Source organism: Papilio polytes, unplaced genomic scaffold (assembly GCF_000836215.1).
Source record: "Papilio polytes unplaced genomic scaffold, Ppol_1.0 DF824024.1, whole genome shotgun sequence".
NCBI lineage: Eukaryota > Metazoa > Arthropoda > Insecta > Lepidoptera > Papilionidae > Papilio > Papilio polytes.
This window is the reverse complement of record NW_013525180.1, coordinates 1,878,749-1,902,273: the sequence shown is the minus strand read 5'-3', so window position 1 is coordinate 1,902,273 and position 23,525 is coordinate 1,878,749. Positions and strand designations below refer to the sequence as shown.

Genomic DNA, 23,525 nt, shown 5'->3' with positions numbered 1-23,525 from the left:
CCCCCCCCCCCCCAGAATCAAAAAATAAATAAAACAGACATTTAAACTACTTCGAAATACTAAATATATTTAATCCTATACTATAGATAACTCAATAACGTATACTATTTTTTTTTTAATTTTTCTGTTTAATCATGTTTATCCGCTGTGTTGTAATATTGGTTATGTGTACAAAATAAAGCTAATAAAAAAAAAATAAAAAAAACTCAATAACGTAGAGATAATTATTTCCTTCATCTAGCTAATTCCTAAAAAAAATATTCCCCCCAGAGCATTGCTGACTTTCTTGATTCCCTTAGTGACCACTTAACAACTCTGAGTAACAATTATTTTATTCTTGTATTTCAGGTGTATTCCGTGCTGATATAAAATGCAAGTTCCGTATAGTACCATCAGCTGTTGACAAATTGATGGAAAGCACAGAGAAGACGATGAGGCATGCGATAGAAGTAGAGGAAGGTATACCTCTCGAGCTGGTCACCAACTTTGATGAGGTGTGTGCGGAAATCAAAGCCAAGTTACAGCATATGAAAGACCATCCCCGGAGAGATGAAAATCCATTAATATACCATTTGGATGTAGGCGCTATGTATCCTAATATTATATTGACTAACAGGTAATTTTTCTATTCTTACTAATATTATGAATGTTTAGATGGATGGATGTTTGTTGCCTAAACTGCTGAACGGATTTCGATGAAAGGAGTAGATATAGAGGATAATCTCGAAGAAAATATAGGCTATTATTTTTTTTTAATTCACGCGGACATAGTGCATTGCTATTCAATAATGAAATTAAAAAAATGTTACAACTAAAGGTTTGCCCTAACTGTCGAAGAATTCTTCTATTGAGTTGTATTTAATTATTTATGTTCAAATAAAAATAACTAGGGAAAAATCAGACTAAAAAGACAGCAAACTGCAAGCCAATAACAAGGTTCCCATGGTTACTCACAAATAAATGCAATTGTCATTTACACAATAAAATAACAATGTAAACAACAAAAGATAGTTATTATAATGTTGAGTGAAGCAAATAATAATCATAATAAACTACACTGGTCTATGAAAGAACTTTGGGAGTTTGTTATTGGATAATAAATATAAAAATGATAGTTTCATAGAGAAAAGTAGATATAAAGGTGATGTAGGTTGCAGCCCTCGGCGATGGTGAACTCCAGCGTGTGCGCGGTGTGCGACTACAATCGCCCTGACGCCGTCTGCCAGCGGCACATGGACTGGATGTGGCGCGGAGAGTACTGTGAGTATCTCTCTCTCTATCTCTCTCTCTCTCTCTCTCTCCGGACTCTCCTCCCTCTCACCCCCCTTTTTACTTTTATCTTTCTCCTTTCCCCTCCCCTTTCTTTTTCACCTATCCCTCCCTCCCTCTTTACCTTTCCATATCTTCGCCTTCTCTTGATATATCCTTGTTTTCTTTTTATCTCCTCTCCCTCTTTCTTTCACCTATTTCTCCGTCCTCCTTTATCTCTCTCACTATCTCTATTTACTATTTTATTTTTCATAATTCTTTTATAGAATTAATACGTTTTTAATTTTTTTTTAATTTATCACATAATTTGAGGCTATTTTCAGTGCCAGCATCAAGAAGTGAATACCAACGTATCCAACAGCAATTAGAGACGGAAAAGTTTCCTCCTTTACATCCCGGAGGTCCCCCGAGAGCCTTCCACGTGCTGCCTAAAGAAGACCAGGTAAATCCTTTATATTGTCATCTATACTATCTATACTTCTATACTATTATAATAAAGCGTAAACACACACTTCTTTGTTGCCTAAGATGTCAGCAATTACAGCATGTTTTTGTATAATTCTTTTTTTAATAAAAAGCCCTACACTTACGTCACGCTTTAAGCTATATATTTTGACGACATTAAACTTAGGGGGTAAATATTTTGGATAAAAACCCAAATGTGGGAAAGAGACCATAAGTTGCTGCCAACATCGACGAAGCAAGGTTGCCATCATGTCATGTTATTTTGACATTTGCAATTGATAACTTGACAAATGTGAACAGTAAAATTATTTTTTATAATTTTATGCGGATTAAGTCGCATGGGTACAGCTAGTTTAAAGATATTTTTAAGGTATTTCATTTCTAGATTCTCTCAAAGAAAGTTCGAGAAATGATTATATAATTCTATTGTGTTTACCGATTTTTTTTTATTTATTTAAGGCTGCATACGAAAAGAAGCGTTTGGCAGATTACTGTAAAGTGGCATACAAGAAAACAAAAGTTACACGAACCGAAGTCAGAACTACGACAGTCTGTCAGAAGGAGAATTCGTTTTACGTCGACACAGTACGAGCATTTAGGTTCGATTCCCATATTATAATTTAATATTTTTCTATACTTATTTATTTAAACTTAGTACACAAAAGAAAATTCGAAAAGTTGTAGTACAGGGAGGATGTTTTGCGAGTAACAAGAGAGTGCACAAACGTAAAATGATATCTATACTAATATTATAAGGAAAGATTTGTATTTCTGTATGTATTGAAATAACTCAAAAACTACTTAATAACTAAGCTACGTTATCAGTAACTTAGACTATGTTTTTTTTTATTATTTTTATTATATTTTTAATTTCACTCAGACGAAGTCGAGAGCAACAGCATGTACTATATAAACATACAATAATGATATACTAGAAAAGATATATACATAAATACATACATTATACATAAATACATACAGAATAAAAAAAAATTAACGTGAGAAAGTGTTTTGAACATTGGCAGTGATTACGTATATTATGTTTTATTTATATTTTTGTTTAAAGGGACCGTCGTTACGAGTACAAAGCGTTGAATAAGCAAGCTAAAGCGATGGTAACAGCGGCTATAAAGAGCGGAGACGCAGCCGATGTGAAGAGCGCTAAGAGCCGTGAAGTGTTATACGACTCGTTGCAGCTCGCACACAAATGCATCCTTAACTCCTTCTACGGATACGTCATGAGACGCGGGTGAGTGAATGACTGAATGGATGAATGAATGAATGACTGAGCGAGTGAATGATTCAAATGTAAACGGTGCAGTCGTGAAATTGTGTACAAAATGTTACGCTGCACTTCTGATATTTTATTATAAATGTAAGGGCCTGTCCCACTAAATTGTAAATTGTCTGATTCAACGTGTAAAATATGTGATGGACATATTGGATTTTGTAACCTTATCTGATAGCGACATCATTTTTAAGCCATCTGAGCCTCTATCAGCCAGTGGTGGGACAGGCCCTAAATAATTCATTTCTTTTATACAATTTCTGATCTTTTGCTACTTATGCTAAAGAAAAATAGCCAGTGGAAGAAGTAGAATGCTAGATAATGTTGGTTTTATTATTAATGGCTTAACAGTAACATTTTATGTTTAAACTAGCTTTCGCCCACGATTCCGCCCGCGTGGAATAAAAAAAAACAAAACTGTATGTTCTTCCAGACTATCTTCTACATCTATACCAATTTCCATCGAAATTCGTTCTGTCACTTAGGCTACAAACTAACAAACATCCATCCATCTAAACTTTCGCATTTATAATTTTAGTATGATTTGTACAGAGCTCGCTGGCACAGTATGGAGATGGCGGGCATCGTGTGTTACACGGGCGCTAATATTATAATGCGAGCTCGCGAAATCATCGAGCAAATTGGCCGCCCACTAGAGTTGGATACAGACGGTATACTAGAATATTATAGACTGCTAGATGTTCCCTTATGACTTCATACACTTATCTTCCTCTTTATCCTACTCCCGTAGGGACGCAACAGGTTTTTGTCCTCCAAATAACTCTATGATACGTCATCTCAGTCATCACTCCCTTCTTGATGATATCACCTTTCACGCAATCCATCCATCTCTTTCTACGTCTACCTCTACCGGTGTACCTCTCTCATAAATAACGTTATCCTTTAAATTGTTTAAACTATCGTGAAACATTACTCTAAGCGAAAATTAATTAAGAACGGCTTAACTCACGAAGGGTCTGAAACTAGTCGGTGACGTCATCGGAGTATGAAAGCGTGAGTTAAGCCGTTCTTAATTAATTTTCGCTTAACGTTATCCTTGTTATATGCGATTCTCCCTCCTCATAACATGTCCATACCCTGCTAACCTTTTACTCCTTACCTTCTCTATCACTCAGGATTCTCTCAAACTTCCTTTTATATTCATTTCCTATCTATACGCTTGAAATTATAAAAACTTTATTTAATTCTTTACATTTATAAACATTTATTAACAAATGTCAAATGCGCAAATAACAATGAAGGACTTTATTGGCTAACAATTACCGTTACCATGGCAACCTTTCTTTGCTGCTATTGGCTTATTCGTCTTTTTCTTACATGACAGTTTACGCTAATTTAATCAAACTGTAAATGAATGAATGTGAAAATATATAGCCTATAGCGTGGCGTTTAGGGTTTTTTATGAGATTTTTTTTAAATATCCTGTATTAGCAGACATCCTACATAACAAAGTGCGTGTTTACGCTTTATATTGTTTCGTGTAGATTAAAAACATATTTTACTAAAATAATAATCTATACTATTATAATAAAGCGTAAACACACACTTCTTTGTTGCCTAAGATGTCAGCAATTGCAGCATATTTTTGAGTAAGTTGTTTTTTAATAAAAAGCTCTACACTTACGTCATGCTTTAGGCTGTATATTTTCACGCCATTAAAGTTAGGGTCTTAATATTTTGAATAAAAGCCCTAATGTGGAAAAGAGGCCGTAAGTTGCTGCCAACATCAAGAAAGCAAGTCATTGTCATTTGACAAATGTAAACAATAAAATAAAATTTTTATAATTTCATGCGGATGATGCCCGGGAACAGCTAGTAATTTAAATATAAAAAAACACACTACAGCAGAAGGCTTAAAAATTAACAAATGCACATCTATGCAAACCCCCAAGAATCAAAAAATAAATAAAACTTACCTAATTTCATGGGGATGAAGTCAAACTGGAACAGCTAGTTATACACTATAAGTGCAATATTTGGTACAGGTATATGGTGTGTGCTGCCGGCCTCGTTTCCAGAGAACGTCACAATAACGACCACACACGAGAAGAAGAAGAAAATCAACGTATCCTATCCTAATGCGGTACTTAATGCTATGGTTAAGGTAAATAAGCGTTAGTTTCCACTGACGAAAACTTGCTAATATTATAAGTGCTAAAGTTGCTAAACAGACCTCGATGAAATTTGACATAAAAGTAGAGGTTAGTCTGGAAGAATACACAGTCTAGTTACTTTTGTTTTAATTCCACGCAAACGGAATCCCGGGCGAAAGCTAGTATTACAAATTTTTGTAAAGATAATTACGCAGTTTTAAACATTTTTGTATAAGATATATTTTTTTAGGACCATTTCACGAATGATCAATACTTTGAATTAAAAGACGCGGAGGCAAAAATTTACGAACAACGTGCTGAGAATTCCATATTCTTTGAAGTGGACGGACCCTACCTCGCCATGGTTCTGCCCGCCTCTAAAGAGGAGGGCAAAAAACTAAAGAAGAGATACGCTGTTTTCAATTTTGACGGCTCACTTGCTGAACTAAAAGGTAAATTATTATTTAAACTCGAAATTAAAAAGTTGTTAATAAATTTGTAAATCTTAAATAACAGTTTATAATAATTTAAAACACTAAGTACCATAATAGGGAATATGCATGTATTTTTTTCTTTTTTTAAACGTTTCTACTTTTTATAAGATAACCAGAAAAAAATATTGCCTCTCAATATTCAACCATTGATCTAAAAAAATACTTAAATCTGTATTAAAATTATAAAAAGAAAAGATTTGTATTTTTGTATGTATTTGATTCACGAAAAACTACATTCAATACGAAGAGAGACGAGAATATGTTTAACTAACTATTGCTCGCGACTTTGTCCGTGTGAAATAAAAAAATGTAACGAGCAAGAAGCTACTTGAATCACTCAATCACTCGCAATAGCGGATGCGTTACATATCCTAATTGACGGAGGAGCAGACGCACATATACAGGATATTTCCCCTTCCTATGCGTCTCCTCCACCGTCAAATCCACGTTCCCTTCCCATCCTTTTCTTATAAGAAAAAGGGACTTAAGATAGGCCTACGGTGATGGTGAAAGAATTTTTGAAATCGGCTCAATAGTTTGAATTTTCAAATTTCAGGTTTCGAAGTGAAACGTCGCGGTGAATTGCAATTAATAAAAATATTCCAATCATCAGTGTTTGAAGCATTTTTAAAAGGGAATGATTTAAAAACTTGTTATAGTGCAGTCGCGAAAGTGGCCGATTATTGGCTCGATGTGTTGTACAGTAAGGGCTCGAATATGCCGGACTCAGAGTTATTCGAGTTGATATCAGAAAATAGATCAATGTCGAAGAAGTTAGAAGATTACGGAGGACAAAAGTCTACTTCAATATCTACTGCTAAAAGATTAGCTGAATTCCTCGGTGATGAGATGGTGAAAGATGCTGGACTAGCTTGCAGGTAAGTAATTGTTTTATATAAATTTAACATTATATAGGGTGTTTTGAAAGCGCCAACGAAATACTATATTTTTTATTTATTTCAGAACTTTATAGAATACTTAAAAATACATGATACTATTATAAATACGATGTTGGTTATAATTTGTAGCCTAAACCGCTGAACAGATCTCCATTAAATTTGGCATAAATGAAAAGGATAGTCTGGGGGAAAACATAGGCTACTACTTGCTTTTGTTTAATTTTATAATTGCACACAGATTAGTTTACAACATTTTATCCACTCATACTTGTTGTATGGTAGCTTTTATTTAATAGCTAGCTCTTATTTAGTGGTAGATAGAAGTTAAAACAAACAAGTATATCTTTTAGATGAAAAAGCTCTGTAGTCGCAGCTTTCACCATAAAATTCGAAAAGAATGTTGTAATACTTTAACATTGACAGGGGAGGCCACTGGTGACTAAAATAATTAGCACCGGGACAGATATCCTTGTCGGACTATACCTCTATATAGATAGCTATTTGCTTCCAAAATTGCTCATAAACGCGTATAATAGGCACTCTGCTGTCCTGTCTATCAATAAACTCCCAACAATTTTTATTACTCAAGGTCTCTGGAAACGTTTATTTACAAGATTTCCCTACTGGTATAGGTTTATAATATCTCGGAAACCAGAGGGCGCTCCAGTAACAGAGCGTGCGGTGCCTCTGGCCATCTTCCAATCCCCGGCTGGCGTGCGGAGACACCACCTCCGTCGCTGGCTGAAGGATCCCACAGTAGCTGACGATGTTGATATACGAGATGTGCTGGACTGGGCCTACTATATAGAGAGACTGAGCGGCGCTATTCAGAAGATTATTACTATACCTGCTGCTATGCAAGGGGTTAGTGGTATTTTATACACGCGTTTGACACATTTATTGCTAACTGGCCTGGCGAGCCCACTTGCGAACGAAATCGTAGTGGCGTGTGGAGATAACACTTTTGTGATCACCCGTTTCTTTATTTTTATACCTCACTTAATTTTATAAATGCGAATATTTGGTTGGATGTCACTAGATGTCTCTAGAAGGACTTATCAGATCTTGATGAAATTTCATGTGGATGTAAAAGTTTGGTTGAATACGTGATATACTTTTTTTAAAACTGACAACGATGATATCACGGGTAAAAGATACTTTGGGGTTATTTGTAAAAAAATACTAGCATTAACAAAGTTTACATTAAATGCCATCGTTATTTTTTTATTCCAGTGAATTCGCTAAGTAGCACTGAATGTGTCAATTTTGTATATGTAGATATATTAATTTTTCATAATTTATCCATATAGTTAGATAACCCAGTACCTAGAGTGCAGTATCCCGATTGGCTGCATAAGAAAATGCTCGCTAAAACGGATAAATTCAAGACGAGAAAGATCACGGACATGTTCAGTGCTAAACCAAGAGAAATTCAGCAAGTACAAGATGAAGCGGGAGGAAGTCAAGATGAAACTGGTGTAAGTATTGTGTTTACACTTATCTTTGTCTGCAATATGATGCTCATGAAACGTTCTCTCTCTCTCTCTCTCTCTCTCTCTCTCGCTCTCTCTCTCTCTAACGCATCTTAAACACTTGTTGTAAGCAATACAATTTAATAGACGCCAAAATGTTTAATATAATTGGAAGTTACTGTGATTTTATATTATTTTTTTATTATTTTATATTTATTAATTTTATTTTATACTGTCGTTTTATTATACAATGTTAGTGTTCTGTACGAACACGTTGTGACGTCACGAATTTCGAGTCTATTCATGTTTTTAACAGCTTTTGTACCATTTACGTTTTAGAACACCGAAATGGACATTGAAGATATAGGAAAAACGACTACAAATAAAAGTCCGATCAGACCAATAGTACACAAAGTGAAAAGAAAACGCGAGGAATCGCCTACTAAAGAATTCGCTACATGGAGGGAGGCGTTAGGACCTCCACCGCCCTTCGGCGATACAAAGGTAAAATATTAATATTTTAAGTAATTATAAACGATTTTCTAATTAAAATAAAAGGCTAATAAAATGCACTTTTATAAGAAAAATATATATTCTAGGAAGAACGTATAGCATGGATTGTATTTCAAAAGAAAAAATGGAAATGGCAAATGGAACAAAAGGGTTTAGCTAATCGAAATAAACGAGGTAAGATATTAAACATAATATTTTTATACATTTATTACGTAATTTAATTTATTTTAATATTTCTTCAGGTAAAATTGAGAAATCACCCGCTATACCTAAAAGCACAGGGCCTGTTAACACTTTGGGTGGGTTTCTGAAAAGAGCTCAACGTACGTTGTTGAATACACCCTGGCAGATCATACAGGTGAGAAAATTAAACTCGATAAGACTTAAAATTATGCTGAATCTTTCTTCTCTTTCTCCCACTCTCACTATCTCACTCTCTCCCTTTTGAATTTAAAAATGTAAAACAGATTTAAAAAACGACTTTAAATACGACCATATAAATACAATATTTAAATTACACATAATGCAAGTAAATGTACTGGCAGATATTCTGAAAAAAAAATACAATAAAAAGGAAATTAACACTCCACTAGGGAACTCGCCAGGAATGCGCGCGAAAAACCAATCCTTCTGATGACATTGACAGCCATCAGATAGAGATGTGACGTTTATGCCAATAATCTAGTGTTGCGCCAATTCTACAGCGCGGTACTGATTTTCTTAACGATACATAGAAAAATACCAACAACAACAGTACAACAGTGGACAGGATATGTTTTTATCGATTTTATTATATATCACAGGTATCAGAAACATCAGAACCAGGTCTCTTCAGGTTATGGGCGTTAGTGGGTAACGAGTTACATCAGATACGCCTGACTGTGCCGCGCACGTTCTACGTGAACCAGCGCGTGTCCCGCGGCGCGGACAGCGGCACCTACTGGAAGAAATGCAACCGAGTGCTGCCGCGCGCGCACCCCGCCTTGCATCTCTACCAGTATACTGTACCTGAACAGATATATAGGGAACATCAGGAGTGAGTTTTTTTATTCTATTCTTGACAACATAAAATCTATACGAATATAATGAAGCATAAACACACACTACTTAGTTATGTAGGACGCCAGGAATCTCAGTATATTGTTGGATATTGCTATCTATACTTCTATACTATTATAATAAAGCGTAAATACAAACTTCTTTGTTGCCTGAGATGTCAGCAATTACAGCATGGTTTTGAATAATTCCTTTTTTAATAAAATGCCCTACACTGGCGTCATGCTTTAGACTATATATTTTAACGCCATTAAACTTACGGGGTAATTTTTTTTTGATAAAAACCTTAATGTGAGAAAGAGACCATAAGTTGCTGCCAACATCAAGGAAGCAAGGTTGTCATCATGTCATGTCATGTTGACATTTGTAATTGATAATTTGACAAATGTTAACAATAAAATAAAATTTTCGTTATTTCATGTGGATGAAGCCGCACGAACAGCTAGTATTATAATAAAGCGTAAAGACACACTACTTTGTTGCCTAAGATGTCGGCAATTACAACATATTTTTGAATAATTATTTTTGTAATAAAAAACCCTACACTTACGACACGCTTTAGGCTATACTTGTACATTTGCACACTATTAAACTTAGCGAGATGGAGAAAAAATCGTCATGCAGGAAAGAGACAAAAACTGCAAGTAACTACAATTAATTTGATCAAGCCTATAAATAATTTTGAACTAACCAAATAAAATTACGACTTTCTCTCGAAATTAAATTTAAAAAAATGTCCAGTGGTAAATTTTTTCTAATGTGTATTTTAAATCTCGTATATATTGACCATTCAATATTTAATCATATAAGATGTTTTTTTTATTACATTAATGTTTAAAAACGTTTGTGTTATAGGGAATTAATGGGAGAACTATCAGCGCCAGAAATCGAAGGAATCTACGAGACTCAGATGAGCCTGGAATTCAGAGTTCTAGTACAACTGGGCTGCATCTGTACTGTCGACCCACAGGAGGCCAGAAAGTAAGATCATTGTAAATTACATCTATATATATAATATAAAAAGGAAAGATTTGTATTTTTGTATATATTGAAATAACTCAAAAACTACTAAGCCGATTTCATAAAATCTTTCACCATTAAAAAGCTACGTTATCAGTGAGTAACGTAGTTTATATTTTTGACCGACTTCCCAAAAGAAGGAGGTACTCAAGTCGTCTGTATGTTTTTTTTTTATGTGTGTTATTTAATTTCATGTGGGCGAAGTCCCAAGCAACAACTAGTTGATGTATAAAATGACATCTGATGTCTCAAATGTTTGAATTTTGATGCAAACTGATATTTTTTTTCAGGATGATTCAATCCGGTACAAACGTAATGGATATGTTCACTTTGAGCCAACTTCAGTTCAAGAGTGTTGCACATCAGCCATATTTACCTAAACAAGTATGTAGAAACACATATTAATAATGAGCCGAGCATGTTTATAATATTTTTATATCATACTAATATATAAATGCGGAAGTTTAGATGGATGGATGTTTGTTAGAGTTTGTAGCCTAAATTGCTGAACGGATTTCCATGAAATTCGGTATAGATGTAGAGTACAGAGTAGATAGTCTGGAAGAATACATAGGCTACTCACTATTGTTTTTTTAATTCCACGCGGACGGAGTCGCGGGAGTAAGCTAGTACTAATATAAATGCGAAAGTTTTGATAGATATTTGTAGCCTAAAAGCTTTAAGGCATCTATGTTTAGCTTATATATAAATGTTAGTCTGAAAGAACACATAGGCAACTTTCTTTTGTTTATTCCTAATTCCACGCGTACAGAGTCGCGGGTGGAAGCTAGTATATTTAATATTATGAACTTTTCAGGATGGTGTATCGCCTATGAAACATATATTTCTGTACCAACATTCAGCGTTAAACTCTAGCAGAAGTATGTGGGCGTTAATACTGGGTCCTATTAAGAAGGGTTACATATTTGTACTGGACACAGTCAAGACAAATCAGCTCCCCAATATGAATACACTGTTTGCTGCGGAACGTACAGCTAAGTAAGTTTTATTTATAATGTGTAAAGAAAATACCAAAGTCATACTATAAATAGGGAAGATTCGTATTTTTGTATGAATTGAAATAACTCAAAAACTGCTGGACTATTTTCAAAAATTCTTTCACCATTTAAAAAACATAGATAGTAACTTTTACCGAAATCTGTGTGTCATTTCGTCCCACCGTTTTGTCCCACCATCACCAATAAGGTGACAGATGGAACCATTAAGAAATAAAATAAGTTCCAACCGTCCCCTTGTCGCAAAATGTTGGACGAAAAAACGTTTCTTTTTCATCTGTCCCCCCGTGGGGACAGAGCGGGGTGAGGGTTGAAATATTCCTACTCACAGACTGGCGCATATTTGTCTTTAAGTCAGGACAAATCTGAGAAAACTCACATTAGCGGATATTTAAAATAAACCTATTCCCGGTTGAAAGCGAGCTGGTCAGCGTCCAGTTGTGGGGCAAATATCAGAGAACTTACATAGGCATGTGTTTAGGATAAAGCTAGGAACGGATGAAAGCGAGCTGGTCAGCGCGGAGCTGACATGGGAGACGGTGGTGGAAAGTTCTGGACGCGCAGTATGGCGCGGCGTGGGGCGTGCGTTACAGCGGTACAGAGATGAGCGCTGTGGTGCTACGTTACTCGCGCTGCAGACTTCGTTGTCGACGGCGGCGTTGCTCACATTGATACCAGGTAACAGACACATCCTAGGCAACCCCCCTCCCCTTATATAAGTAAAATACTAATGTCCTAGAGACGAGATAAATTGCTAACGTCTTGGGAGTTTTTCGTTTAAACATTATCTTTGGAAGAAAATAATGTTTTTATTAGCAACCCCCTTGACCATTGACTTGCCCATGACTAGATCATTAGCTGGCGACGTCCGTGAATTGTATACAAATTATTTAGCGACTATTGTCCACAAATTTAGGTATCGGCGTGATATACGCGCACGGGGCAAACCTCTAAGTATGCGTGCGTATTTTATACTCACATTCCTTTACCTAAAACTATCAACCACTGCAACCGGTCATATACCTATGTAGCATTATTCTTTTTTTTTAATTTAAATCGACTAGAAAGTATAAATATTCTAAGAATTATAATTTCTTGACAGTGGATTCGAGTCCTATCATTCAACTATTGTAGCACATATCCTAACAAAAATGTTGAGTTTAACGGAACTGAATTAAGAAATGTAAGCAAAATATTCTGTTATTTTGTATTCTTATCTATTACCTGTAGACTGATGTAGTTTTATTTTTCAAAACCCTTTATTAATCACTTTACCTTGATACGTAGGTTTGTCAGAGTTTCCCTTAGTGCCGCTGCACGTACGCGACGTGGAGACTCTGTACAGTACGTTGGAGTGGCAGCGGCTGGGAGCGCGCGCCATCGTGCGACATTACCTCAACCTGGACTCCGTATTGAATATGACTATTGAACAAAGCAGGTAAAATAAATATTATAATATGTAATGTATTGTGTATTATGTATTCTGTTGTCTTTATCTTACCTAAAAGACTAATTAAAACTAGTAATTAATTTGAAATTGGTAACAGGGACTTCCCAGAAGAATACAAAAAAAAAACAATATCAGTTGGGAATTAGTCTTTGAGCGTGTATAAGAATGTTTTTTAAAATATTATTAGATATTGGTTAATTTGGTAATAGTCTCTATGTTATTCTAACTAAATTCTAGGTGTTTGCTAGGAAAATCCATACTCTTAACCATTAGGCTATTAGTGGTTATTTGGCATCGTCATCATCAACTTGCCCTTATCCCTTATGGAGGGTCGGCACAGTATGTGCTGCTCTTCCATACATCTCTATCAGCTGTCCTATCTGATTCCATATATTATTAGCAAGTATTTATATTTTCATCCGACTTCCAAAAAGAGGAATTTCTATGATCTATGTTATTTGCAGATATTTCCATGTGCCTGTAGGCAACATGCCGTCAGACCCGACGCTGTTCGGCGCGGACCTGTTCTACGCGAGACATCTCGTCAAGAACAACTTCGTGCTCTGGTGCTCCAACTTGGAGAGACCTGATCTCGGCGGCAGAGAGATCGATGATAATAGGTTCATAACTTATTTATAAAATTTAAATTTTTATTATATTAATGTCAAAATTACATCATCTATATTAGAAATTACTATGCTTTTTCTAAAACTTTCTGCCTCCTTCGATTTCCGACGTATTAACTTTGTTAGAATTGTCACAGTTCCTTTACATTCTTTTATTGCGCTTTATTGTGAACTAACTTTCTCCTGTGACTCCGAGTGCGTATTCTTAAAAAATAAGTAGCCTATGTGTTCTTCAAATCCATCCTCCGCATTTATACCAAATTTCATCGAAGCTACAAACTCTGACAAACTAACATGCGACCATTTAAACTTTTCCATTTATAATATTAGTACAATAGTGCAATATTATCCTTCAAATTAGGTCCCATGGTTGCTTTAGTGACTAATTAACAACTCTAAGAGCTTGTCCCACCAAATTATAAATTGTTTGATAACAATCCAACGTGTAAAATATGTGGTGGGAGTATCAGATTTTGTTCCCTTATCTGACAGTGACGTCATCAGCTATCTCAGCCTCTATCAGTCAGTGGTGATACAAGTCCTAGCAAAAAAGCGAAGCAATCGCTGCGACATCCGTAATTTCAGATTGCATATTTAAACGACAGAACACATAAATCAAGGTTATTTGGTAGGTTAGTGAGCGAAGTGGAGGAGATGTGTGTGTGCGCGCACAGCGCGAGCGGCGCGTACGGCGTGTGCGTGGAGCTGGAGAGCGACGCGCTGAGCGTGTGCGCGCTGCTGCAGGCGCAGCACGTGCTGCACGCGGAGGGCACCAGCGCCGCCACCTCCTTCGGCGCTCACCACCACAACATACAGGATGCTATCACTTCTACAGGTACTGTCGCGGAAATACGCGGTGTTACACTTACACCAGGCATAGTTTGCCTAAAATTATAATTTATTGTTTGTATTTGTCAAATTATCAATTGCAAATGTCAAAATACCAATTACCTTACTATGGCAATCTTGCTTCCTTGATGTTTGCAGCAACTTATGGTCTCTTTCCCACATTAGGGTTTTTATCCAAAATATTTACCCCCTAAGTTTAATGGCGTGAAAATCTTTAGCCTAAAGCATGACGTAAGTGTAGGGCTTTTTATTAAAAAGAGAATTATTTAAAAACACGCTGTTATTGCTGAGATCTTAGGCAACAAAGAAATGTGTGTTTACGCTTTATTATAATAGTATAGGTTAGTTTTAAAAAATGACGCACATATCGAATTCAATTTGTATGAAGTAAACGTCCTACTTAATAGACAGGTATCGTAGTGACGAAATAAGCACGCATAGCGAACAACTATGAACTATCGATAATCGGTTTAAATAAAATTTATCGAACTAAAATTATTATTTACTTATTAACTAATAAGAGGACAGTTCTAGTGAATATAGTGTAAAGAATATAACGGTTTCAATAATAGTGAAATCGATTCGATTATGTGCGTCTGTAGTACTAAAAAATTGTTTAGTCTTATTTTTAAATCTGTTCTGTAGGACATTATTGATTTGAGAAAAGTGTTTTTTTTTTCATTTTATCCAAACTATAAGAAATATATAGACCAAACATGACCAACTATTTTTCTTAACTTTTTTTAAAAGGTACTATGTTGTTAAGGACCAAGCCACCTTCAATAAGTATAACACCGTGGAGGGATTTCACTGTACATACGTATTATTTCGTAAGAAATTCGCACAAAAATGTTTGTAATTCGCTCGGTTATTTGTACATATGCTTTAATTATTTTTGTTGTAATTATTTTTATTTGAAGGTGCAAATGCGACGACTAACTACGACGAGGCGGCGCAGTGCAGCGCCGCGTTTAAGATCTTGCGCACGATGGTGGCGGCCTGGCTGCGTGACGTCACGCAATACAAAAACGTCTTCGCTGATTATCAGATATCGCACTTTTATAGGTAATAATAGTACAAGAGTCATTTACAGTTGAATAATGAAACGAAATTAAAATACAACGCGCTGTAACCACAAATTCCTTAAAAATTAATAGACGAAAAGTCTACGTAGGATGTGATTATCGTCAATGAAAATAATAAAATCTATTTTTCATACCAATTGAACACTATCGGCTGAATATTGAAACGAATCATAGGCGCCGCTTACAATCAGTCAAACGTAAGTTATTAATATAATTTTCTAGATAAAAAGCAAAAAAGCATTTTAATTATTGATATCATTTAATTCGCTGTTACATTAAATGTCGTTTCAATATTCCATAGTTTAAACCAACTAAAATTCTTCACAACTATAGCCTAGCCACCCCTTAGGATATGCTCCGAGACCATGTGATGATATATAACGAGGTGGTGATGATATTCTTCACCAGATGGCTGAAGACGCCAACATCACTCCTATACGACCCCGCGCTGCGTCGTACTCTGTACAACCTGATGAAGAAGCTGTTCCTCATGCTGGTGGCGGAGTTCAAGCGGCTCGGCTCCGCCATAGTGTATGCTGACTTCAATAAAATAATTCTCTATACTAAGAAGAATACTGTCATGGATGGTATCGGTAAGTTATATTCTTACTGTAAATTATTAACTACCTCTAGTCAATCGCAGATGTTGATTACTAGCTGTCGCCCGCTTGATATTAAAAAAAAAACAATAGTTTAAAAAACACATATGCTCACATTCAGAGGCCATAAGACTTGGATTTAGCTAATTTTTTTTTCTCTTATCTTGTTTGGTCCACATTTTTCGTAACCTAACCGTAATGTTTTTTTTTCTCTAACAATGTTGTATACCTATAACTGGATTTGTTATCATTCTTGTGTCTTTTAACTTATTTCTTATGTAATTGTTCTATAGCTTATCTGTAAGTGTACTTTAAAAATAAATAATTAGTGAGTAGCTCTTATGTTCTACCAGACTATCCTCTACATCTATACCAAATTTCGTCGAAATCCGTTCAGCCGTTTAGGCTACAAACGCTAACAAACATCCATCTAAACATTCGATAAATTAGTATGATTAACTAAAATCACTGCATAAACACTAGAAACTAATAAATTAAATCATCATTACTAGTTTCACTATACGTCCCCACTAAGGGGATTGTGGCCTAACCTAAAGTTGTAGGTGACTAGGCCATAGTCAACATTGTCCCACTAAGGGTTGGTTGACTTCTCTTCATCTTTGGATTCTTCGCTATTCTTCTTCTTTCGCTTTAAGAACGTAGGGTTAATTATGTAAATAAGGAATTCGATTGATAATCATATTGCTACAGGATTCGAACCCAAGACCTGTAGATTACAAGTCAAATGCTTCAACCCCTGAGCCACCGCACTCAATACAGTAATTCGATAAGTTAAAGTCCAAGGGAAACACAAAATATTTTAAGTTATAGAGGTTTTAAGTTATCAAGGGTCTATATTATAGAGGTTTTGGGCGCTGATGGGAAGGGAACATTTGTTTTTGAAGTTATAGAGGTTTTACGTTACCGAGGTTTGGGTTATCGAGGTTCTATTATATGACAGACGACGCTTAGGGATGAGTATAATGTTATACAAATCCTTTGACAGTCAAAAGTCGCTATGCCGAGATATGTTTTTAAATACTAACTCCAGGGTACGTGGAGTTCGTGGTGCAGAGCATCAGGAACAAGGAGCTGTTCCACGGCATCGACATCCGCTACAAGCAGTGCTGGTCCTACCTACTGTGGCTGGATGAGGCAAACCACGCCGGGATACAGGTATTGTCTATCTCTTAATTTTCTTATTTAATATATAACTAGCTTTCGCCCGTGAAACCTCCCGCGTGGAAATAAAAAAAAAAAAACAGAGCCTATGTGTTCTTCCAAACTATCCTCTACATCTGTACCAAATTTCACTGAAATCCGTTTAGCAGTTTAGGCTATAAACTCTAATAAACATCTATCCATCTAAACTTTCGCGTTAGTAATATTAGTATGATATATTTTACATAATTAAAAACACATATATAAAAATAACACTTGTAATACTATTATTACTACTATATATACTCAATTTTAGACATTTTGGTCCTTCGAGTCAGATAAAATTGATCTTAAATTGAATTTTTATACTAATTTTGTATTTTAATATGAAAATATATGTCTAGCTTATAAAGGAATAATTAATGGTCAGTATAATTCTTTTTATATTTCGTAAGCATATATGACATTTATTTTGTATTTTTATTTATTTTTGTGTAGGGCAAGTTGCCGGCAGGTTTAGTTGAAGTCGGCTCGTCACAGGCCCCGGCACAAAGTGAGGAAAATTCACAAGAAGAGGTTAGTATACAATTTTAAACCTACTATAAAACGCGTAAGTCGCTTTATCTATAATTTCTCTATTGTAATTACTTCTAGTTCCTACCACAGTTGCTTTCTAGTTACTTAAAGTTGCTTTATGTTTGACTTTTCGCATAAGAAAAGCGACATAAAAAGGCGCCCCATCATGTCGCCTAAGGCCCTTTATGTCGCCTAAGGCGCCCTTTATATCGCCAATGGTCCTTGACGTCGCCCAAGGAACCCTTTCTGTCATCTACGGACCTTGAAGTCGGCCATTCGCCACTTAGGCGAATTCAAGTGGCCGCAATAATTTTAAATACGAATTATAAATTGTATACAGGGCGAGGTGACGATGCAGTGGAACTTGGCGGAGTTCCTACCACTGGCTGTGAGGGAGCATTTCTCTACGGCGGTGGCGGGCTTCCTCAGCGCTGCCTACTCCGCACCGGATAAACTACCCGCTTTAGTCGCTGGAGAAATATCACAGAAACTGTTCCGGTGAGAAATTTTATTTTTCTATCTTAATAATATTGTGAAAGTGTAGATGGATGGATGTTGGTTGGAATTCGTAGAAACTGCTGAACGGATCTTGATGAAATTTGGCATAGATTTGGAAAAACACATACTTACTTTTGTTTATTTTTTTAAGATTATACGGAGGGAACCGCGCGTGAAAGCTAGTTTACTATAATATTGTTTGTCATGTTGATGATATCTTGACATATGAAATCAACATTTTCAACTTGAGTTCTTAATTCTAGAACCAAGTTCGTTCTTGTTGATGGAGTAATTCATTATTTCTCTCTTATTCTATCTTCTTGACTTCAAGCAAAAATACCTCCGCCAAATAAAATCAACCTTAGAACTATGTGCGACAAACTTTTATTTCAGTCACTTCAGCTTAATTTAAAAAAAAATACAAAAGTTTATTTACTCGTAGTTTTAATATTATTAACTACATGTGTTTATGTTTAATTTTTTTTATATATTTTCAGTGTAACAGAGAAGATAAACTTACGTATGCCGTGTTTGCGTGCGGGCGACATACCCGCGCAGCCGGGCGCGCGCGCGGACGCAGCGGACGCCACGCCCGCGCTGCTCTTCGTCAACGCAGTCTGCAAAGTGCTCTCATTACACCAATCTATTGATGATCAGGTATACTAAGAAATATAGTGGAAACGTTTTTTTTTACAATAAGATGACAAACCAGCAAGCGGCAACCTAATTTCGCCAAAATGGCGAAACGACCGCTGCCCAGACATCCGCAATTGCAGATAACCTACCCTAATTGACAGAGGAGGCGACACACATAAAAAAGGATATTTCCCCTTCCAATGCGTCTCCACCATCAAATCCACTTTCTCATCTAATCCTTTTCTAATAAGAAAAAGGGTGGAGCAGGAAAGGGACTAAAATTGGGCCTCCGGCACCACACTCATCAGACGAAACGCGGAATTGCTAAAAAACTGAACTGATTTCGATGAAATTTGGTATGAATGTAGAGAATAGTCTGGAACAACACATAGGCTACTTAGTTTTGTTTTTGTTAATTCCATGCGGACAGTCGCGGGCGAAAGCTAGTAGGCTATATTTTTTAATTTCACACGGACGAAGTCGCGGGCAACAGCTAGTACACCGATATATTAACCAATTTATACAGTAATCATACTCATACTAATATTATAAATGCGAAAGTTTAGACGGATGGATGTTTGTTAGAGTTTGTAGCCTAAACAGCTGAACGGATTTGGATGAAATTTGATACGGATCTAGAGGATAGTCTGGAAGAACACATAGGCTACTCACTTTTGTTTTGTTTTTAATTCCACGCGGACGGAGTCGCGGGCGACAGCTAGTAATGCATATATTACTCAGGTAACACTACTACGTCGCAACTTGCTCCGTCTGCTGGGTGTTGGTGAGTTCAGTAGCGCGGCGCAGTGGCGCGAGCCGTGCGCCGCCTGCCCGCTGCCGGAGATCATCTGCAACGTGTGCAACGCCTGCAGGGACCTCGACCTCTGCAGGGACACGCACAGGGACGTACTCAATGACACGTATGTACTATTAAATGTTGCTGGCTAATAATATCACTGCAAGTTAACCATTAAATGCATAACTTAACTCAAGAACTAAAGGACCAATTCCAAAAAATCTTTCCCAATTAAAAAGCTAAATCAATCAGTAACATAGGCTATATTATTTACTATGTTCCTTAATTCCAAGCGGACGCAAGCGAGCAACAGTTAGTTTATAAATAAAAATAAACATTTGAGAAATCTTTGAAAAATGCACAATCAAGAAATTTCCAAATAAATTGCAGCATTTAATGTATTTTGCAGGCCAGTGTGTCTCTGTCCCACATGTGGAACACCATACGATAACCAGGAGTTGGAATGGAGGCTGATCGAAGTCATGAACAGGCGGGCAATGACTTTCACGTTACAAGACCTTGTTTGTACCAGATGCCATCAGGTATGTAACACTTATGTGTCCCACTGGCTGATAAAATAACAGTGGTAGAGCCTGCTTTAACATCTTAACAGTGGTAGAGCCCGCTTTAACATCTTAACAGTGGTATAGCCCGCTTTAACATCTTAACAGTGGTATAGCCCGCTTTAACATCTTAACAGTGGTAGAGCCCGCTTTAACATCTTAACAGTGGTATAGCCCGCTTTAACATCTTAACAGTGGTAGAGCCCGCTTTAACATCTTCGCACGAATAGGTCGGCTCGCCCGGTGTAATACCACGACCACACAGAAAACAGGCGTGAAGTGGAAGCGATTCCGCGTTTCGTCTGATGAGTGTGGTGCCGGAGGCCTAATTTTAGTCCCTTTCCCTTTCCACCCTTTTCTTAAGAGGAAAGGATGGGGAGGAAAAGTGGATTTGACGGTGTAGGAGAGGCATAGGAAGGGGAAATGTCCTCTTTATGTGCGTCTCCTTCTCCGTCAATTAAGGGTAGGCAACGCATCTTCAATTGCAGATGTCTATAGGCAGCGGTCGCTTCGCCATTTTGGCGATTTCAGGTGGCCGCTTGCTCGTTTGCCACCTGATGTAATAAAAAAAATAATAAAAGCTCAGATAGGAAAAAATGACGTCACTGCCAGATAAGATAACGAAATCCGATATTTCCATCACATATTTTACATTTTGGGTTGTTACCAGACAATTTACTATTTAGTGGGACAGCCCCTAAGTCATTAACCATAATGATATAGTCCCTTTAAAAATATAAACAAATGTTCTCGACCTCTTTTCCAAAGTACTAATGCATGGGTGGTAACCAATGGATACAGTTGTTGTATTGACTTTTGTTATAAAAAAAAGTCCACATTGATAGCAATTTGTTATATTTGCTGTCTGACAAGTATAGTGGCAACACCTTGCTGATGGCTGTATAATTATTGTTTAGTCCAGTGAGCACAGTATAGTCAAAGTATTTGCAGTAGTGTCAGGGATTACACATAAGGTAGTGAAAGTTTATAGAAATAATTATAATTACAGGTGAAAAGAGAAAATCTAGCAGTTGTATGTGACTGCGCTGGTGATTTCGCACTAATGGTCCCACAGAAAGAAATCCAAACTCAACTAAGTACATTCAAGACAATTGCTGAATACTACAAGATGCCGTTATTGTTAGAACTCATTGAATTTAATTTAAGTAACATGTGATATAATATTTAAGATGTACAGTGAGCTTTGATAACAGTGTTCCACCTATAGAATGGTAATTAAATTAGATTCTCTTAAAATTAAAAAATAATGAACAAAAAATATTGCAAAACGCTGATAATACGTTTTTTTTTTGTAAGCACGAAATTTAAATGTGGTATTTCAAAACAATTTCTCTCTAACTGAAATACCGCAAATGTGACTGTACTTTTAAGCTAGGAAGTGAATTAAAATAAAAAAATATTAATTTTTTAAATTTTATTTCTAAACAATACACAAATGGAAATATCTTATTACATTAGTTTTTTTATTGTATATATTAATAAAAATTATGATGCCAAATTCAAATTAATTGAAACACAAAATGTTAATGCCATTAAATATTATTAAGTTTTAGACAAAAAAAAATTAATATGGAGTTATTTTTTTAATTACAACTTAACACCTTATTGGCTTTTACATTCTTTCTCATGTATTTCAATAATTAATTTTAGAACAAAATAGAAACTGAATTACATTACTATTTTACATTATTTCACAATATCAAATTTTACAATTAAACTTAAAGAGTGCTTCTTTCCTCATTAGGTGTTTGTCCCAATCCTTTAGCAACTTCACTAATACACAGCCACTGTCCATCGGCATTCTCTCTCCAAAGGCTGACCTTATTATCACCTCCAGAAACAGCTAGAATATTACCAGTTAAGGACCAACTGACACTCCATACAACATCATCAAATGTGTTCAAGATCACTGGAGTCCATGACACATTGTCATCACTTGACCAGATGACAACTCTCTTGTCTTGTGAGCAACTCGCTATCATAGAATGCTGCAGACCTAATGATGGCGCCCATGCAACATCTCGCACCCAATCCATATGCATTTCTAGACGATTTTCCTCAACCCATTGGTCACCCTGCTCTTTCCATATCTGAAATATAAATATGAATTAGTATTGGGAAAATTGACTTTCTAGAAATAGAAACTAACAAATGTACATTGTAAAAATATTTACCTTTATCAAATTATCACATCCACCTGAAACTATTCTTTTAGGTGCCTCCCTATTAGTAAGTGGATCTAAACTTAAATCCGCAGAAATCGCGGGGCACCAACTAATAGAGTTGACGCCAATAGCATGAGCGCCAGGAATCTTCTTAACCTCCCAGTTAGCACCATCTTGATTGTAAGTAATTATAGATATAGACCCATCTGAGCTACAGCAGGCTAATATAAGTCCGTATTCAGCGGGAGCCCAAGCCACGGAATTCACAGAGCTTTCATGACCTGTGTATTCATACAACTTTGTCCATTCGCCAGCTTCTTTCCAAATAATGACTTTTCTATCATATGAACACGAAGCTAGTAGATTCCCAAATTTAGGATGTGCCCATGCGACCTGCCATACTGGACCAAAGTGACCCTTCAAATCAGCAGCGAGGGTTTGCGTGCCACTCTTGATATCGTAAATCTTAACTGTGTTATCCGACGAACATGTGGCTAAACGTAATCCGTAGTAGTCTAACTCGGCATCGTGTATCATATCTTCGTGCCCCGTATCAATAGTATTCAAAACACTAATCATCTTGTAGATTTTTAGTATAAACAAATTATTTAACACAAATATTCCGGTCTTTTTCCAATTTATAGGGAACTGTCAATGATTTTATAATTGTCAAAAACGTTGACGTGGAATTTAGAGTTGCTATCTGAAAACTATTTTTTGTGAAGATTGTCTAACTTAAAAGTACAAAGTGTAAAATAACGTAAAAGCAGGTAAGCCAAATGTTTAAAAAATTCAGCAAAATGTTTACAAATTGTGAACTTCCATATTTTTATGTTCAAAAAGACATTTTTGTTTCTGAGCATTCTGACTGATGGAATCATTTGTGCTTGTCAA

At 36.1% G+C, this 23,525-nt stretch overlaps 2 protein-coding genes across 2 annotated transcripts in view; one reads left to right on the top strand and one right to left on the bottom strand.

Annotated features, from left to right (window-relative positions):
* The window catches only part of LOC106101138 (DNA polymerase epsilon catalytic subunit A), a 26,764-nt gene extending 5,074 nt beyond the window's left edge, over positions 1-21,690 (top strand). The window contains exons 11-41 of the mRNA XM_013280266.1: positions 349-616; positions 1,151-1,260; positions 1,593-1,711; positions 2,194-2,333; positions 2,801-2,983; positions 3,575-3,693; positions 5,029-5,147; positions 5,387-5,588; positions 6,187-6,508; positions 7,162-7,393; positions 7,840-8,007; positions 8,341-8,505; positions 8,601-8,688; positions 8,757-8,872; positions 9,318-9,550; positions 10,426-10,551; positions 10,881-10,974; positions 11,408-11,589; positions 12,088-12,284; positions 12,894-13,044; positions 13,521-13,676; positions 14,315-14,517; positions 15,452-15,596; positions 16,025-16,209; positions 17,267-17,391; positions 17,875-17,952; positions 18,293-18,450; positions 18,948-19,107; positions 19,828-20,006; positions 20,292-20,424; positions 21,455-21,690. Of these exons, the coding sequence (XP_013135720.1) occupies positions 349-616; positions 1,151-1,260; positions 1,593-1,711; positions 2,194-2,333; positions 2,801-2,983; positions 3,575-3,693; positions 5,029-5,147; positions 5,387-5,588; positions 6,187-6,508; positions 7,162-7,393; positions 7,840-8,007; positions 8,341-8,505; positions 8,601-8,688; positions 8,757-8,872; positions 9,318-9,550; positions 10,426-10,551; positions 10,881-10,974; positions 11,408-11,589; positions 12,088-12,284; positions 12,894-13,044; positions 13,521-13,676; positions 14,315-14,517; positions 15,452-15,596; positions 16,025-16,209; positions 17,267-17,391; positions 17,875-17,952; positions 18,293-18,450; positions 18,948-19,107; positions 19,828-20,006; positions 20,292-20,424; positions 21,455-21,622 (5,024 nt within the window). The 3' untranslated portion in view covers positions 21,623-21,690. The remainder of the gene's footprint in view (positions 1-348; positions 617-1,150; positions 1,261-1,592; positions 1,712-2,193; positions 2,334-2,800; positions 2,984-3,574; positions 3,694-5,028; positions 5,148-5,386; positions 5,589-6,186; positions 6,509-7,161; positions 7,394-7,839; positions 8,008-8,340; positions 8,506-8,600; positions 8,689-8,756; positions 8,873-9,317; positions 9,551-10,425; positions 10,552-10,880; positions 10,975-11,407; positions 11,590-12,087; positions 12,285-12,893; positions 13,045-13,520; positions 13,677-14,314; positions 14,518-15,451; positions 15,597-16,024; positions 16,210-17,266; positions 17,392-17,874; positions 17,953-18,292; positions 18,451-18,947; positions 19,108-19,827; positions 20,007-20,291; positions 20,425-21,454) is intronic.
* Positions 21,691-21,868: 178 nt separating this feature from the next.
* Positions 21,869-23,299, bottom strand: LOC106100964 (protein SEC13 homolog). The gene is made up of 2 exons (XM_013280027.1): positions 22,641-23,299; positions 21,869-22,556 (listed from the first exon to the last, which is right to left on the bottom strand). Exons 1-2 carry the CDS (start codon positions 23,208-23,210, stop codon positions 22,185-22,187), a joined length of 942 nt encoding a protein of 313 aa, XP_013135481.1. The 5' UTR covers positions 23,211-23,299; the 3' UTR covers positions 21,869-22,184.
* Between the last annotated feature and the right edge of the window lie 226 nt (positions 23,300-23,525).

Bases quoted from the DNA above. Each gene is read 5' to 3' on its own strand.
- LOC106100964 (XM_013280027.1), bottom strand. From the start codon at position 23,210: ATGATTAGTGTTTTGAATACTATTGATACGGGGCACGAAGATATGATA. The intron at 22,557-22,640 runs GTAAATATTTTT...TTTATATTTCAG, and splicing joins GATGTGATAATTTGATAAAG to ATATGGAAAGAGCAGGGTGA.